Consider the following 18,212-nt stretch of genomic DNA (forward strand, 5'->3'; position numbering starts at 1 on the left):
TCATCTCACTAATTAGTTCTTCAAGGGGAGAAGATAATAGATCAAGAAAGCCAAATTCTTTAAAGGAAAGAATGAAAAAAAAAAAAATATATCTAACTAAACTAAGCTAGAAGAAACATATACCTTGTTTTCAATCTGCTACAAAAAACTGAAAGTTGTATGATGTAGGAATAAACGATAATTCTCTGTTAATATTCTATTACATACAATACATTCGGGATACAAGACACAACCAATAATATATAAGCGATTTCAAAATTCCAATCCTTGGCGCTATACAAACAAGTTTTTTTTTTTTTTTTTTTGGAAGGAAATACAAACAAGTTAAAATAGAGTCTATTTGCATAATCCAAAAGCTCAAGAACTCTAACAAAGTCCACGAGCAAACCCCGTGAATAACTTCCTCAAACACATGCAAGCAGAGCATTTCCCCACGAGTCTATCCAAAATTGCGGCGCGTATAATTCAACCAGTCATCATTGATGAAGATCTCAACTACAGAACACATCAGAGAAAACGAAGAAGATAGATATTTTTCACCAGTCTTTTTTTAATTTTGTTTATTTGTGTGTGTTTGGAAGAAATTGACATGCTTTGGCGCATGCCCAACTATTCAAACCTCTACTTTGCGCTCAATTACCACACGCCATCTTCTTTCTTCTATAATTACTTCTATTTCCCTTCAATTTGATCATTCTGCAATCAAAAATTTTCTGGGATAATCTCCAATTTTTCTGGGTATGTTTTTTAATCACCAGTTAATTCAATCCCTTTTCTGTTTTAGCTTTGCTTAAATTTCTGGGTATGTGCTTTAGTTATCTGGGTATTTTTCATAATCATCAATTAATATTCTTGTAATTTAAAGTTTCAATTTTTTTTTTTTTTTTTTTTTTTTTTTACGTTATCTTGCTGAAATTTTGATTATATAAATGTCAGGTTCATAGATTTGGGCATTTATAGAATAACAGTTTTTAGCTTCTGAAATGTTGATTTGCTGAAATTTCTATGTCATAGGTTGAATGTTAGTAAATGGCATTTGGCAGAATTGGAGCTCATCCGAGTATGGAAGCCATTGATTTACGCTTCCCCAGTATAAATTCGTCGACTTTACGACTTAAACCTGTATTTTCAGGGCCAATTTTGAAACCCTTTGATCAATTATTGCGTAGAAGTTCTAAAAAATGTGTTAAAATAACATGCAAGGCTTCAAAAAGTATTGCCTCAGATGAAAATGATAAAATGGGTGGATTGTCTACTGTGGATGATGAATTGGGTCTGGTTAATAAGTTCGAAATGTCTGATTTCGAGATTTCTGATCGTGTTAGCATCGGTCTTGGTGGGCGGGTATACCTTCTACTTGAACTTGTATCTTTTTGTGATCTTTTAGCTGAGAAATTATGTTGCTGATGATATTGTACCCTTTTACTTTTAAATTTATTTAGGGTGATGAGCTAGTTTTTGAAGCTCTTGTGAAGAATCCTGACAGGTTAGTCTGAAAACTCTTCTGAGTAACTTTTTTGGATTGTGTAAGTTGCATTATAGCCCCCCTCCCCTTTTTATTTTTATTATCGTTGTTAGTATGTTTACTTGGTGAATTGGCAGCCCAATGTGTATTTGTTAGTATGTTAATTTTGGGAATTGCAGCCCATTGTATAAATGTTAGTATGCTGATTTGGGGAAATTGCAGCCCTTTGTATAACACAAGAGTTGTGCTTCGGGAGCTTACCAGTGTTCAGGCTCGAAGGAGAGGCAAGAGAGCGATAGAGGTCTGTGAATATTTCATTATGTGAATGATGTTTTTGCACTTTGGAGATTTGATTTGGTTAATTAATGTCAGCTGTTAATTTTGTTGGCATCAGGTGTTCAAGAAGTTGGTTCGTCGTAGACTTTTGTATCTTTCTTATTCCATGCAAGTTCATGGTTATGTCTCTTCATCAACAAGTGATAATCGTGCCGAGTTTATACTGGTCCATGGTGTAGGTTTCATTCTGTTTAGAATTATATCTTTGTGCATATTCATAGTGTATTCAGATGGTTAAGCTGATTTAATGTTGGGTAGTTTACATCTTCTGTCACAATTTGAATTTTAGGAGTCCTGGTCCTGGATAATTAGCTCTACAATGAAATTCATGCAATTGCTTCTATAAATGCAGTATCATGGGAGTTTCTCGCTAAGGCACTGGCTTCAACAGTCAGACTGGTTACCAACCTTAGAAGCTACTCTTGCTCTCGATGAAGAGTCTGTTCGAAAGGTAGGGGATGACAGCATTGGAGGTCCAGCTGTGTCCAGGAAATTACGTCTGATTCGATTACTTATGAGGGATCTCTTGATTGGAGTATGATTATCGTTATTATTACGAGTATTAATCTATCCATGTCTTATGTGTGTTCTCCTGCTTAGAAGGTCCTGAAGTTCATTATGCACTTCCCAATGCTTTCAGGTAAATTATTTGCATAGTCATGGACTTGCCCACACTGAACTGAGGCTGGAAAATTTGCACGTAAGCCCTGTGGACAGGCATATTAAAGTGAGTAGCTCTTATCTATATGCAATGGTATCATGTAAAGTATTGTTTTTTCTTTTTCTTATAACTTATAAGCATGAAGTTGATCTAGTATACTAAATCATGATGGTTTTATCAATTCGAAATCAGAGCTCATCCAAATGGTTTCGCACACAAATGTGTGTTAACAATCTTAACATGTACTGGAATGAAACAGGTTCTTGTAAGCACTGCTTAGAAATTGTTGGTTACTTTATAGTCATGACTAATATCTGTATGCATATATAATTTTTGTGGTCTCATTGTCTTCATGCTTCACTAGCCTGCAATTTGGTAATCCCATAAATATGCTCGAGGTTTGCTGGTTTGTAAAGAATGAAGAAAGGCTGGGTTGCTGTCCTTGCTGATGTGTGTAAGCCTCCTTAGGCTATCTGGTGGTGTGTGTAAAGAGAAAGAAACAATTAATTTTTTGAGGAAAAAGCTTCTGCTGTCTTCCCTGAAGGATTTAACCCTTTCTTTTGGTTCTGTTGTGTAGTTAAAGTTGCAATGCAACAGGCAATTTGCTTCTCTTTCCATCCCTTAAGATTTTTTACATGCGGGTTTGGTAAAAATAATAAAGATCGATTTTTTTTTTTTTTTTTTTAGTTTATGGAGAAAAATATTAAGGATAGATGTTAAATGTGGATAAAATATGTACTACTGGATAAAAAGAGAAGAAGATAAAATCTGTCATGATAGAGAGAGATAAAAGGTAGGTGTGATGGAGAGAGGAGGGAATGTCTACTTGAAAGAGAAGTGCGGTTTTATTTTTTTCAAAAAGGCATGTCTGAAAGCTATTATGGGACAGAGGGAATATTCATACGTGATAGCCTACCACAAGTAATAACCCCTTGGAAAGTCATATTAATATAGTTTCTTGATAGCTCCCTCTGCTCCCCCCTCCCTCACAGAAAGTTTTTTCATCTATAAAAAGCTGTCATTCTCTCATTTTTATGATTTCTTTAGCAGTTTGTCTTATGGATTCATATTTTTCCAGGTAGGTTTTTTGGGAAATGCTGTTGACTTCATTGAGAATGCTTCAAATAGTAAAGTTTTTAACAGTAAGAGAAGGCAAATGATGATTGCATTTGATATGAGGTAATGAAAAGGAATGTTTATGTGTAAATCAACTTGTAAGTCTTGCTGGATAATTAGTGATTAAAAAAAAAATCCAGAGACCTTATACATGCTATTTACTTGTTACTCTTAGGTGTGTTGGATTTATCATGGCAAAGATGGTTCTGCCGGAGCTCATGGATCCAGTAATCTTTGCAGAGTTCAAATCATTTCTTACCAAGGTACTTATTCACGATATCCTTGTTAAGTATCCCATTTTGAATTATTAACATGTGATGTCAACTATTAAATAAGATTCCATGTTGCTGAGTTGTCACGAATGCTATGCTCCTGAGCTATTAAAATAATTCTATGCTGCTTAGTTCTCGCTATGTTATGTTCTCCTAGAGTTAATGTTCATTATTCTGTAGGGAAATGATCCATCATGCTTGCGTGAATTCATGTTGCCGATTTTGTGTAAGAACTCCCCTTCTGGAAATATTGGACTTCAGGTTGGTGAACTCTACCCAATTGAGTTGCTGCATTTTTCCATCCTGTCCTCTGTCTCTCGGTTTCCTTTTCCTTTTCCCTTTTCTTGGAAGAAGGTTGTTAAAAAGTCATTTAATTGCAGATGCTGGATCGAAACTGGGGTGCTGGGTGGAATCTTTTGGCGTTGCTGCTTGCACCAAAACCTTTTGATAGAATAAGGTACCTTTTCAGTTTTTCTAGAATATTGATGCTTTCCATCGCCCTATGATCCAATGGGATATCTGCTTGTCATTGTTTCTCCTTCTATTTACAAGTACTTGAATGTGAAAATATAGCTTCATGTATTGTCAGCTGAAAACCCTAAAATGTTGCAGAAGCCGCACATGTAGTATTGAGAAATGAGAATAGCTTTTATTGTGGATTTTCACGTTATCATTTTCATCAAAATACTGTCCTCATTGCTCAGAGGACTATCAGAAAGATAAGGCATTGTGTCTTCTGCGTTGAATGCAGAGATGATGAACTTTTTGCTTCATTAATTTGGCTTAAGAACTTATGCTGTTATATAGCTGTGAATTGGTGTGGTAGATGTCCATTTACCTTGATAACGCAGCTAAACTGGCAATGGTTGCAAAGCTGTGATATCTTGAAGAGATACAGAGAGCTTTTGCTTTCTGTGAGCATGGCAGGTGTTCATTTATCTTGGTATAGTATTTAGTCCAAAGACTTATAATGATTTTAATTAGTAGTAAAGAATGCTTAAGAAATGTATGGCGAGGTTTGAAATCTTGAATGCATATGATGTATGGAATAATTCTCATGGCTTCATTTCGTTATTTTATTATGTCATGTTCTTATTTTGTTGACAATCTAGTTCTGTTATTCAGCTGAACGGCTCTGTATATTAAGTTATTTCATTTTATCACGTTCTTATTTTGGAATTAAAAAATAAAGAATAAATAAAACTGAAAACCTGCTGCAGTTCTGATATGGGTTATGCTATCTATGTGTGCTGTGCAGCTGTTTAGATGCTCTGAGGCACCCATTTTTATGCGGACCAAGATGGAGAGTGCAGCCATCAATGAACATAATTAGATGGGGTCTTGGCTCTACTGCTGTTCGAATTACCGAAGAATACATCTATCGCCAGCCTCAGGTAGCTCTCAGTTGCTTACCCTTGTGACTTTAATTAAGATATAAGAGGATCTTGACCAATTATGTTATCCTCTTTTCTCATTATGCGAGAACAAAAATCAAATTTGTCCCTCTCTCTAATATAGGCTTCATAGCCATATATGATTCTGAGAACTTAGAAGTCACATAGTTCTTTGGCTTTGGCTTTGGCTTGATGGAATGCGTGGTTCTACCTACTATAGAGGAGTAAATTGTTAAATGTGATTCAGATTTAGCCATTGGATGACTGATGTTTGATGGGAATCGGAGGGAGAGAGGGGGTCAGATAGCCATCCTCACTTCCATTTGCTTGTTATACCTGGTCAACAAATTGAGATAAGTCGATAAGGTGCCCTTCCAGTACCAAGACTGGTTGAATATTTGGTCTTACTTAGCTTTTCATTTCCCTTCTCCCAGATCTAACTTGAACAGTGAGCTTGAAATGTAGTCTAGTAGTCTTTAACCACCAATGCCCATATCAGTCATGTGTGTTAGTGGCTAACATGTAGTCAAGTAGTCTTTAACTCACCAATGTCCGTATCAGTTGTGTGGGTCAGTGTGTGTACTATCCCATTGCCACAGCATGGATTTGGATTGACCTTGATGCTCGTGTTTTCAGCGTAACAGGCTCTCCTACTTTGTTGAATTGATGGAGATGCTGAATCCTCATCCGAAGCCTAAGGTACTGCTCCATAGTTTTATCTTTTATCTTACCACATAGACATTATTTGACATAGATTTAGATTTTACTTCTGTTAGTTGAACATCAACTAGTCCTGTTAGTTTTATCTTTTCTCTTACCACATAGACATTATCTGGCCCATGGTGGTTTTATACTGTTAATTTGTACACTGTTTTCTTTCTGTTTATTGATTGTTACCACGACTTCAAGTTGAAGAGTTAATAAGTTTTAAGTATTGAAGATTTTCTGTGTAGCTAATTTATATGATCTCGCAGAATTGGCTGGAGCTGTTGCCTGGAAAATGGCGTCTACTTTACTGCACAGGTCGGCACATTGGATTGACTTTTCGGCAACCAGCTCACCGAGTTCTTATTGGTGATGTGCACTTAATTGTTGATAAAATATCAAGTCCAGAGACAACATTTAAGTTCACTTCAGATATTGCTTTCAATGTGATTACTGGTCAAGATTGGCCTCATGACAAAACCGGTACACCTGGAAATCTTCAAGTAATGTCTCCATCCAGATTAAGGGCTGGCAGGCGGCAATACATTAAGAAAGAGAATTCGGAAATGTCATTTTCTACATCTTCTAGCGCAACTCCGGTAGTGAAGATATCATCTAACAGAAAATGGAAAAAAGCATTCCCTTACAAGGAGATTCCTTCAAGTCTTCCAGTAGCTAAATTAGCATCTAGTGAAATTGAATTAACCATGAACCTTGGTGAGCCACTAAGTAATAATGTTGATGATGCTAAAAATGTGCTTAAAGAAGTTCGACTGCAAGTACCACCGGAAATGTTTGATTTGTCAAAAGTTGTATGTGGTACATATGTAGATTCTAGGCTGCTTGTCCTCCGTAGTGTAAATGGTTCGGCACTTATCTTTACAAGATCATGTAGATAGGTCTATAGAATTGTATCTGTAAATCCCTTGGACAGGCCGGTAGCTTTGTACAGTTTTAAAATTATGTAAAAATCAGATCCTCTGCATAGCTTAAGAGAGATTAGGCAGCACTACAATTATTTTGTGCTGTAGGTCATGGGTTTAGATTATACACCCAAGGGGCTGCAAGCAGTGTTAAATGTAGCATATGTCCATAAATTATTTATTGCTTATTTCTCAAGTTAGAGATTAAATTCTGAAAAATATATAGCCCAAGAGAATTGATATACTTGTACAAGTATATAACCATATGATCTGTAGCTCTATTTAAAAGAAGGCATTAGGATAGGCTGAGGCCAGCTCATCATGAAAAAGCATGCATGTATAGATGTATTAATCGTAGTTGATGGTTAGCTGCTTATTGTTGCTTTGTAATTAGGAAGTTAAGAAACCAAGCTAAGCTTGGTCTAGTGGTCAGGATTGCACTGAGTGAAGCAAATCTATAAGGCTAAGTGTGCAGGGACGTCTTGTACAGGATAGAATGCTAGTCAGTTTGGTTGTCGATCTTGTCATCAGTCCTTATTTATTTTGCTTTCATCTACTCTCGGTTTTGTTAGGAAGGTTGAGGTACTGTATCTTTTGTCTAATACCAAATTTCGTACCATTTCAAGGGCGTTGAAACCAATCAAAACTATGGCTATGTGCTGTTAATACTCCTGTATAATTCTTCTATTGCTATGTGCTGTTAATACTCCGTATAATTCTTCTATTTCGCGTTTAAAAAAAAAAAAGATGATACTTTGTTACGTTATTTCTGAATTAGACCGAAATAATAGAAGCCAACTCCAAAAAGGGGACAATTGATCCTTTACTCGGTGAAAATAATGCAAAAACAGTACACCATCATCATGGCAAAACATAATACCGTTTTTTTTTTCATATAAATATCATCATGAATAAGAATGCCGCTTGCAAATTTGCAATACATCCTCAAATTTTACACTTGCCATGCTTCCATAATTTTTTCTTTATAAAATGCAATTGGAAACTGATACTCTTCAGATGCAACCAGTGATAGGAAAATGGTAAGCTCCAACATGCGGTTGCAGCTAAGCAATGATCACAATAACCAATATATGGTCAGAGTTCCCTACACAAAAATACTAGAATGATCAATTAAGTTTTTGTCATCAACTTTGGTGATGACCAAGGGGCTTAATCAGCGAAGAGTTACCGCTTACCAGAATGTCGTTTAAAGACATTTGTATAACAAATCTGCTGAGAAAAAGCTCAAAAATAACTCTGTTTCAAAGAGAAAAACACAATTACATTTCTTTCCCACCTTTAAACAATTACCATGCTGCATTAACTTCTAAAGTTTGGAAATAGAAACAATCAGGCAACAGGGGGAAAATGAAAAATGTTCTTGGGCAAGGGCAGCAGTATATATGAGAGGACCCAAAATGACTTACTTAATAGAAAGTCTATATCAATCCTTGACGCTGTAGATCAGTGTATGTCTTCTTATTGTAGATATTCCCCTCTTTATCTTCGTATTCCTCTTCAAGGTCCGGTCGCCACTTGTGCAATCCTTGTCTCCTTTGGATTTTTTCCCAGAGATTCTTAGCATCCTGCAAACCAGATTGAACATGCTAAATCAAGCACTTCCTAAATTTAGAAAGATAAAAGGTTTCGTAGACATCTTTGAAGCCAAAGAAATCAAAAAGTGATTACAAACTATGTAGCATAGGAAAAGTGGGGTTTTGGAAGCAGGAAAAACTAAGTTTCTGTGTTTCTTAGTTTACGAACACAATGCAGATGCAGTATGCAAAAGGCACATACAAGTAACTCTCAGTTTACTTCAAAGTTCAAACCTTTCAGAAAATATGAAAAATGTCTCCAGTATGCATAGGGAAACAGAAAGTGATACCTGAATAGATGTGATTTCGTTAAAGTTCTTTGTGTTGGGAATTCCAAGACAGCGCATTCCATGTTGGTGACGCCATTCTTTAAAATGTCTCTCAAAAGCTCTACGGCCCCAGTAGCTATGGTTCCCACAAATTTCACACTTAAACTCCTGAATTAAACAAGAGAGTCAATCAATCAATCACTCAAAGCCTTTATCCCATAAGTGGGGTCGGCTACATGAGCCAAATTTGATTAGGAAATTAGAGAGTAAAAAAAAAGTGTTAATTTCACAGAATGGTGACCTAAGATATTTAAGCCAACACATTATAAAACATAAATCAAACCAAATATATCAAGCTGCGGTAATGCCCTCTTGATGACTAAAATAAATGAAGGCATACCTGTCCAAGACCGTGGAGCTTATACAGCCAATATGGTATTGGTTTTCCATCCCAACCAAGAGGCAACTTTAGAGGATTGTATATAGGTTGATCTTCTTCATCACTTTCAGATTCAGCATGTACATCTTCCTGCAAAATCATAGACACGGAACATCACTGTATGAAGCAACAAGGTACAATTAAATAGCAGTAGAAAACATATGATGAATAAAAGAAAAGCGACGAATAAATTCACCTCCTCGTGTTCATTCGCAAGCTCCTCATAAGTCATTCCCTGCTTCTTCTCAGAATTTTCTTTAGTTCGGACTATAATCTGAAACCAAAAGAAACCAGAACGATAGCAACACTATCAGCCCCTTTTTTCTCACGTACTAAAAAGACAAATATACCCAAACAGAAGAATTAATTAATACTTATTTAAAGAAGATAATTTGTATTAAATACAAGTAAAAGCGCTAGGCAGATTCTTTTATCAATGCTGTTACCAGCAAAACTACAAAGAGTTATGAGCTAACCTCTTCAAGCAGTTCACAAAGCTTTACCATCTTGGCCTCAACTAAGGCCAACTCCTTAATATCTTCCTGCTTCTGAACCTGCAGGTCGCCATTACCATTCTGCTTTGAACCACGTTGCAGTTTAGTAAAATGCTTTTTGTCCAACTTTTCGAGAGGAGTGTTCTGTAACAACGGAAAACAAGACTTAATGTTGCAGGATATGTGCTAAGAGCATTTACAAACAGTAGAACTAAACAGATGTTGCTTTCATGGCACACCCTAATAGCCTCCAGTAATAAATAATGAAAATGTTTCACTACAAGGGGCTTAGCTAATTAAATTAAGCTCGGATTCAAAAATTTGAATTTCTTCATCATAAGGATTGTTCGAAAATACCTTGGTAAGGAATAGTCTCTCAGCTCTTTGTTGAACAGTACCGCCTGTTTTCAGTCCTAGAGCAGCCAAGGCCTGAAGGAAAACAACAAAGAAATCTACTTTTAACTTTTAAGTGCTCAAACAAATAATCACATACTAAGAGCAGCATACTGTAACAGACCATAAAGAAAAATAAATAAATCCTTCAAAGGGGGGAAAAAAAAAAAAAAGGAATAAGAGAAAAGGCAAAAATGCATGAAAAATAATAACCAGCAAGGTAAAAATGAGGCTAAAATTTTATTAGTACCCTGTTCTCCAATACAGATACATATTTGACTCTCCTGAAACCAACCCAAAAATATCCAATTCGGATTTCAGCTCGTATGGACACAAGAAATTATCTTGACTCAAGTTTGAAAATAGACCCAACCCGACCCGGGAAATAACGCCGCCTTAGTCCCAAAGGCATCGGCTAACATGAATCGTCATAAGAAACTGTACAATACTTTAAAAAAAAATAAAAATAAAAAAGAAAAAAGGGACATAATCAGATAATTATTTGAAATAGTTTGAAAAAAAGGTGAGTAGAGTAAGCAAAAGAAAGAGCATCCAAGAAATATTAAGGGAGTTTTAAAAGAGAACCAAGAATAAAGTTCAAGAAAGTTTAAAAAGAGTGGTTAAAACATTGGAGCAACGAAACATACAGATTTGGGAAAACTTTAGCAAAGGAAATCAATAAAATTCATAAAACATTAGTGGGATAAAATAACAAAATTAAATACGAAAATAATTTAGAAAGTATATATATAATCACGACGTGACCTCTATTCCCATAGGATTAAGTCAGCCAGGAGGGTGGCTTAAATGGACGGCGGCCATGGGAGTGTTATGTGACCAAAGCATTCCTTTCCGGTTGAAGTGGAAATTCTATAGGACTGCCATAAAAACAATATTGCTTTATGGTACAAGATGTTGGGTAGAATTTAGAAGGAGCACATTTAAAAGATGGAGGTTATGGAAATGCGCATGTTAAGATGAATGTGCGAGAATACTCTAAGAGATAGAATCAGAATTGAAGTTATTCGCAAGAAAGTGGGTGTCGCAGGCATTGCAGACAAACAAGGGAAATCCGTCAACGCTGGTTTAGGCATGTAAGACGGAGACCCAAGGGTGCACCAGTACAAAGAATGGAAGAGTGGGATCATGAAGAGGTTAAACGAGGTAAAGGGAGAGTGAAAATGACTTGGTTGAAAGGAGTTAGGAATGATACGAAGCATATGAATTTGCATGAGATGAGGTATTTGATCGTAAGAGATGGAGGAAGATTTTTGTAGATGACTATACGAAACAATCACTTCTGGTTCATGTAACACTTGTGGGATAAAGGCTTTGATTGATTAATATATAATCACGACAAGTCGTTGATGTGAATTTTTTCCCTCCACACCGCCCTATCCAACAATATATTTTCCTTAATCCCCAAAGCATTCATGTCACTCTCAATCACCCTCTTTCAAGTTTACTTAGGTCTTCCTCCGTGGGAACCACTTTTCTCAATGAACTACCATCCAAACAACATGCTAATTAATATACACAATATAGGCATACCAACATTATGTGAAGGATTATGCCTAAAGGAAATGTTGATTTATACTTCCTTTATTTTCTTTTAATTGCAACACATCTTATGAATGGACATGTCGTATTAAATGCAACACTATACATGGTAAGTTTTTTTAACGCTTACTAAAGCAACATTACACATTTTAATTACTCACCAACAACTCTTAAACATTAAATAAACTACAAACTACTCCAGCACCCAAACCTATTAATGATGATCTCACCTCCACCTCCACCTCCCCCCCCCCCCTCTTTCTTTCTCATCTTCCTCTTTTTTCCCCATAGCCGCCACCTCCCACCAAAACCACCACCAACCACGCACCACCATTCCCACCATCAACAAACATCATCAGGTCATCAACCAAAACCACCGCCAAATCCACCATGTGCCTCTCCACCACAGCCCCCCGAAACCACCACCACCTCCATGACTCTCGCCAAAACCAAAACCAACACCAATGTTCATCACTATCTCCAAATCCATCAGATCTACAAACCCTAAAATGTTAGCCACCGCCACCACCACTTCACCAAGTCTATGAACCTTCAATTGGAACCATCCTCTTCTGAAGACCAATCAAATCAATTTCCTGCACACTATAATTGTTGAATTCTGACCATTTTCTCCTTTCCTTGAATTGCATATCTGAACCCTAAGTTTCGTATTTTTCGGTGAGCATAGTGGGGTGTTTTAGTGGTTTTCGGTGGGAGTGGTAGTGGTGGTTTAGAGTAGTTTTGGAGGGAGTGGTGGTGGTTTTGTGAAGTGTCAGAAGTAGTGGAGGTGTTTTTGATGGGAATGGCAGTGGTTCTAGGTAGTTTTGTGGGAGTACGTGTTTTTGGTGGGGATGGTGGTAGTTTTTGGTGTAAGTGGTGTTGGTGGTTTCCGTTGGGAGTGGTGGCATGGTTTTGGGTGGAGTGGGGTGGGTTTTAAAGTTTAAATACAATTTATGGTTCTTAATATCTCCTCTAAATAAAATGTTTAAGCCCATGTGGGGCAAAAATTTACCCTATCTCTCCACTTTCTTGATTTATGTGCAAAAGTGTATTGCATTTTAGATTTATGTGCAAAAGTGTATTGCATTTTAAAAATACGAAGGAAGTACTTCGTAATTATTCAAGCCTTGAGATATGTTAAATTATTTAATAGAGAACAAGCATGTTAACATTCTCAAAGACCACAAGCTTTGAATATGATAACATTCACCAACAAGCACTTTTTTTCCCCAAAGTAAACATGCTAGGCGTATAAACAGATACAAATACATCCAACATTTGCAATTTAGCATCAATACATACACCAAATTAACAGTCGTAAGAAAAACATTAGAGCATTAACACTGTCTATTCTGCAACATGAAATAGCTTAATGAGGTACCTAAGTTTAAAGACATTACGGTTTCTACAGTAAAGACAACAATGCAAGAATTAGTACAACAGATGACTAACCTCTTTCAATTTCTCAGGCCCCAATTCCAAAAGCTCCTCCACTGTGCTATAATAATCAAGATCAATCAAGGCAGTCTCAGAAATATGTCCATTCTCTTGTCCCTCATTCTCCCAACCCTTTACTTTCCCATTGGCCCATTGCTCTTCAAATTCAGAAACTACCTGTTTTTACAAATGCATAACAGAATAGAAAGCAAACAATCAAGAATTGCTAACAATCATCATAATTTGTTGATTTACTAACATTAGCTAAACTTAATCAATGTTCTTCACGGGTAATTAAATAGCCACTACCCTAGATCACTACAGAATTCTATATGGAGTAATGTGCAGTGGCAAAGGGCACAATACAAGAATAATGAATTATTAAGACGTGCAGCCCCTCCGTCCATAAAACAAATCTTATTCATCTAAGGTCAGTCTGCAAAAGGTATCAATCATGCTCGGCAAAACATGTTATGTAAAGAAAATAGGGACATCTAACCTTTGAGAATATTCTATCTAGATCTTTTAATGGCTCCGTTCTCTCAAAGAAAGAGATCAGATACTCCAACAGCTCAATAATATACTCTTTGTATTGCCTGCAGAAGCATCATGAAAACAAAAAACAAGGATGTTGGTACTATTGCTCAAAGAAAAAATGGAGATAACTTATGACCACAAAAGACAAATAAATAAGAAAAGACTTCAAATATGAAGGGCTTACCTTGTCATCTTTCGTTTGCGAGGAATCGTATGTGGCTGTGAGAAATTTTTTAAATAAGTAACGTAATCCATTGGTTCACCAAATTTTGAATTAATGTACCTATTGTAGAATTCGTGTAAATCCAAGTACCGGCCAGATGCTTCCTGAAATTCCATTGAGCATTTTCGTAAAAAAAAAGTACAAACGTTCAGTAATAAAATTGCAACATTGCGAGGTAAAAAAATAACGCAAAATTAATACTAAAACTACACAAAGTAAACTCTTTAATGTTAAGAACTATTGACCTGTCGTATTAACATTTGAATCAATACAGGCTGCTTGATAGAAAAGAAACATATTAGAGAAGAACCATACTGTAACGATCTCTTGAACATATTACAGACTTTGTTATCTACACCTTAGGCATTATAAAATGATTCATCCATATACCCCTACTACCTTCTCTGTAAAGAGACACCCAAATAAAAAGAAAGAAAAAGGAGGAAAAGCAAATGGACTGCCTACACGGCTACATATTTGGCACAATCATTTCTAGATGCCTTTTTCTGTTCTTGGCAAGTCCAAATGAACAAGGACAAGAAAAAACAAATTAAATAGATAATTCCAAGAATGAATAACAACTCCTCTTGTTCAAAAGCCTTAATAATGACCCCTCGAATTAGAAGTTTTTAAGAGCCTATCAGGACAGAAATAGATAGTCATGCAGAAACATTACAAGTTCACATACAGTCATACAGACACGAGGAAATACAAGAGATATACTTTCAAATATTAGGAAACATGGAAAGGGCACCCAAGCTAATTTTTTTTTTTTTAAACAAAAGCTAGAAGAAAAAAAATAATCAACTAATACTTGGACAAATACATTATTGTCACAAACAAACCCCCAAATCTTATCCATAGCCAAAGGCCCAATCAAATCATAGCCCCTTTGACCAATATACAACCAAGAACCTAGGTTACCTCCTCCATCTTTCCTCTTTAGCTTTAGTTTTACCATCAGTTTTACTATCATGTCTCCACTTTCTCACAACAGCCAACCCAACTATAGGGGTTGACCCTTCATTTTCTTTCATTTTGATCGTTAATCAATATCCATATGTAACACCACCGGCATATATGCCTATCTCTGATTCCATCATGAGAAAAACCAAGAGACTCGGTTTCGCCTTAAATACACAAGGTAAAAGTAGTATTAACGACAAAGATTGTCAATCTTTCAAGTTGTATACACGCAGTAACACAGGCTTCTTAGTTAAAAATGTTTCAACCTTGGATGCACAACAGTTGCTGATTTGAAATATGATAGGGTTAAATAATCAATCCGTCTATTTCCTACTCTTTTCCCATGCTTCATAGAATCATAGCTAAGGTTGGTTTCTCCAAAGATAGTATCTATACAGCTCAACCACCTATATCTATTTATTGCCCCCAAAAGATGATTCATAGTATTTACTATTTGACTCCATCCAAAATCTTATCTACTAGTCCTAATGATAAAGAGTTTGTGGTGCAGAGTGCACCCACTTAAGGTTTACTGATCGTCCAAGCAAATAGTTGGCGTCATTAAGGCCAATTTTTCTTAGATGATAAAGATGGAGGAATTACATCATTAAGCCATACCCATCATCATCGAGAACAACCACACTTGTAGTAATACTTAAAGTCATCAATCTTTTAAACTATAGTTGTCTTTACAATCATCAATATGAATGACTCCCATTGTACCATAGACTTCCTATTGTCTTTACCTACCTTAACGGGTTTTGCAACAGGTTAAAAGTTGCCCAAAAATATGCTAAAATTAAATCTTAAGCATTCATTCACCCAATAATCTATTACCTCAGTAGTACCAAAAATTCTCAAAATATTGAAAATCCATCTATGATTAACCCAAAATGTAATCCTTTACAAACTCCCGCCAGAGTTTACCCTATTGATGCAATTATGACAGCTACCATATCCAAGCCTTGCAAGAAAGATAAATTTTATGATGTTTGGGGCTTTCAAGAAAAGGTTTTTTTTTCCTTCCTCGCCTTCAAAGTGAAATCACCCTTTCTACTCTTTCATTTAGCACCCAATTTGAGGCTTGAATGTCAAGTACCATGAAAAGAAACTAAGCATGATTGTTTGTCACAATACACAAAATGACCAATACAATGACTCCTCCATCAATAACCTTGAATTGAATCATTTGGTGGTCATTCTTTCCTAATAAAGTGTCTTGTCTTCATTGTGATGTAAGTCACAACTTACATAAACAAACCACCAACCAAGCCCCACATTTCCAAACTGGATGTACTTTAGATAAATATCACAAGAATAACAAAATTAATCTCTTTCTCGCTTCCTAAAAACAGTGCTTTTTATCTCTCTCCTCCTGTGTTCCACTTTTTTCCTATCCCCTATGGTCCTACCTATTTCTATGTTCTCCTTTAATACATGATTCTAAATTCTTCCCTTCTTTTCTCATATACACTTCTATTTTTTGTTACTTCTTCTCTAAATCCTTGAGATATTAATATCAGTTGTGCCATTTTTAATCCTCAACTTCTCTAATTGGGCTAACACATAAAATTGAAGAAAGCATACAAAATATCCTGAATTATTCAATGGTAATGCAGTTCCATGAAATATGTCACATCCAGGCGGGAATTCTCAAAACATAAAACAAAATAAATGATTAAAAAAATACCTCTCCACTAAAATCAAGCAATGGGTCCTCCTTAAACATCTGCTCATATTCCTCTTCAGCATCAATGACACGCGCAGATGGATGCCGCCTGTGATACTCACGAATCTGCACACAAATTTCAGATTAAAAAGTTTCACAATCCCAACATGACAACATCCATAAAAACCACAATTCTTATGGAAAATCAACAAAAGGCTCAGAGACAAAGAAGCATAAAGAAAACATGACGTTTTCAAAAGTCCCACACAAACAAACAAACATTTTTTTCCTCCAATGGGAATAACATTCGAATATACAAAACAATAAAACATACATATATCCCTGCAATCATAGCTAGTTAACTACTCCATAGTTAAATTTAACAAGGCAATTCAGCTATTTCACAACCTAATATTGTTTGAGACAACCACAATTGACAAAACCTCAAAAATTCAAACATAATCTCACCCTAAATTTCTAACACAACAAAGAAAACCAAATTTGCAATTATACTGAACCGAAAAAAATAAAAAAATAAAAGAAAAGAAAAAAAGTTTACCTCTTTCAATCTATCATAAAAAGCACTAAACACATTGGTACCAGTAGCAGTCTGACCTCCAAGTGCCGCAATTTCATCTTTCCGAGCACCATCTTTATCTTCATAAATCTCAACCTATAAATCAAATCCCATAACATAAAAAACCATAATCCCAGAAAAATTATGCGCAAAATCTACTAACTGAAAAAATTAAAATCAAAACACAAAGAGAAATTACGAGTTTATCAGTGGTAGAGAGGATGTGCTCAATCATGAAACGAACACGATGACTCTGCAAAAGACGATCTCTGGAAGAAGCACCTTCATTCTGCAGCTCCTTAACAATGAGGCGCTCCAATCTCTCTACCTCTTCGTGAGAACCTCGAGTTAGTTCTAGAAGAGTCGACGACATCTTCTAGTGTTTGCCCTAATTTCGATTTCGATTTTGATTTCTAGGGTTTTTGTTTCGATAGAGGAAATTGCAATTTGAGTTGCAGGGGTTTTGAGTTGGGGTTTTTTGAAAAGAGGGAGTTTGTGTTGCCGGAGATTTTAGGAAGAATAGATGGTTTCGGAGTTGAGTCGGTTTAGGAGAGAGAAAGTGCGCAAAATAACCCAGGGAGTGCCACCACCGGTTAATGTGGGTGAATGGGGATGAGTTCGTTTTGTATATGACCGGCTAATAAGTAATCGAGTAACAGATTAGATCGCTAGGTACGGTCAAATTTAGCGTAGTCCAACAAAAAAGTTGGTTTTGGACATAATTTATAGGCTCAAAATTGAATCGGTCCGATTAATTTATTTTTAGATCTTAGGCAAATCAAAATTACAATCTATACTTACTAACGTATCAATCATCAATAATTTAATACTAAAACAGACATTGGGAATAACACATGTCACCTCATGATGTAGTTTTTTCCCTCCAAAAACTTGATTATTCTTTTGATATCTTTTTTATTGACAGCTTATTTAAGACAATAAAATTATTTATATTCAATTTATATATTATATATCATAGAAATCAAAGATTCTTATTACTAATATTAATATTATTTGCTTAAAATAATTTTTTTCTAGATACATTACAGTCAAATGGTTTTAATTCATAGTATGAAATTTAAAAGCAAAACATTTTTACATTATATTGCATCAAATTGATCACTTTAACACTGAAATCTAACCAAAAATGACATGTGTCATATCCTTTTTAAAAATTTCTC

The 18,212-nt window shown here is 35.7% G+C and overlaps 2 protein-coding genes across 7 annotated transcripts; one reads left to right on the top strand and one right to left on the bottom strand.

Annotated features, from left to right (window-relative positions):
• The first annotated feature begins 311 nt into the window (after nt 1-311).
• Nucleotides 312-7,351, top strand: LOC145562709 (putative plastid-lipid-associated protein 14, chloroplastic). Its single transcript, XM_081623078.1, has 14 exons — nt 312-738; nt 1,015-1,344; nt 1,443-1,486; nt 1,688-1,766; nt 1,860-1,976; nt 2,154-2,336; nt 2,442-2,528; nt 3,541-3,641; nt 3,754-3,841; nt 4,031-4,111; nt 4,231-4,307; nt 5,109-5,244; nt 5,881-5,943; nt 6,219-7,351. Exons 2-14 carry the CDS (start codon nt 1,030-1,032, stop codon nt 6,846-6,848), a joined length of 2,001 nt encoding a protein of 666 aa, XP_081479204.1. The 5' UTR covers nt 312-738; nt 1,015-1,029; the 3' UTR covers nt 6,849-7,351.
• Nucleotides 7,352-7,626: 275 nt separating this feature from the next.
• Nucleotides 7,627-17,628, bottom strand: LOC145564331 (splicing factor SF3a60 homolog). 6 transcript variants are annotated; one of them, XR_014094800.1, is made up of 14 exons: nt 17,231-17,628; nt 17,014-17,127; nt 16,476-16,580; nt 13,781-13,923; nt 13,559-13,655; nt 13,075-13,236; nt 10,027-10,098; nt 9,652-9,813; nt 9,372-9,449; nt 9,137-9,265; nt 8,758-8,904; nt 8,300-8,458; nt 8,069-8,129; nt 7,627-7,977 (listed from the first exon to the last, which is right to left on the bottom strand). XR_014094800.1 is itself a non-coding variant. In XM_081624649.1 (13 exons), exons 1-12 carry the CDS (start codon nt 17,402-17,404, stop codon nt 8,312-8,314), a joined length of 1,530 nt encoding a protein of 509 aa, XP_081480775.1. In that variant the 5' UTR covers nt 17,405-17,628; the 3' UTR covers nt 7,627-7,977; nt 8,300-8,311. The 6 variants fall into 6 exon arrangements, 3 of the variants coding, with proteins under 3 accessions (XP_081480775.1, XP_081480773.1, XP_081480772.1); XR_014094802.1 differs by having other exon boundaries at nt 7,627-7,990; XR_014094801.1 differs by having other exon boundaries at nt 7,627-7,990; nt 8,069-8,458.
• Between the last annotated feature and the right edge of the window lie 584 nt (nt 17,629-18,212).

The sequence above is a fragment of the Chenopodium album genome, chromosome 10 (assembly GCF_948465745.1).
Source record: "Chenopodium album chromosome 10, dcCheAlbu1.1, whole genome shotgun sequence".
In the NCBI taxonomy this organism is placed as follows: Eukaryota; Viridiplantae; Streptophyta; class Magnoliopsida; order Caryophyllales; family Amaranthaceae; genus Chenopodium; species Chenopodium album.

Bases quoted from the DNA above. Each gene is read 5' to 3' on its own strand.
- LOC145564331 (XM_081624649.1), bottom strand. From the start codon at position 17,404: ATGTCGTCGACTCTTCTAGAACTAACTCGAGGTTCTCACGAAGAGGTA. The intron at 9,266-9,371 runs GTGAATTTATTC...ATGATTTTGCAG, and splicing joins TTGCGAATGAACACGAGGAG to GAAGATGTACATGCTGAATC. The intron at 8,905-9,136 runs GTATGCCTTCAT...TGTTTAATTCAG, and splicing joins AGCTCCACGGTCTTGGACAG to GAGTTTAAGTGTGAAATTTG.
- LOC145562709 (XM_081623078.1), top strand. From the start codon at position 1,030: ATGGCATTTGGCAGAATTGGAGCTCATCCGAGTATGGAAGCCATTGAT. The intron at 1,767-1,859 runs GTCTGTGAATAT...TGTTGGCATCAG, and splicing joins GAGGCAAGAGAGCGATAGAG to GTGTTCAAGAAGTTGGTTCG. The intron at 4,112-4,230 runs GTTGGTGAACTC...ATTTAATTGCAG, and splicing joins CTGGAAATATTGGACTTCAG to ATGCTGGATCGAAACTGGGG.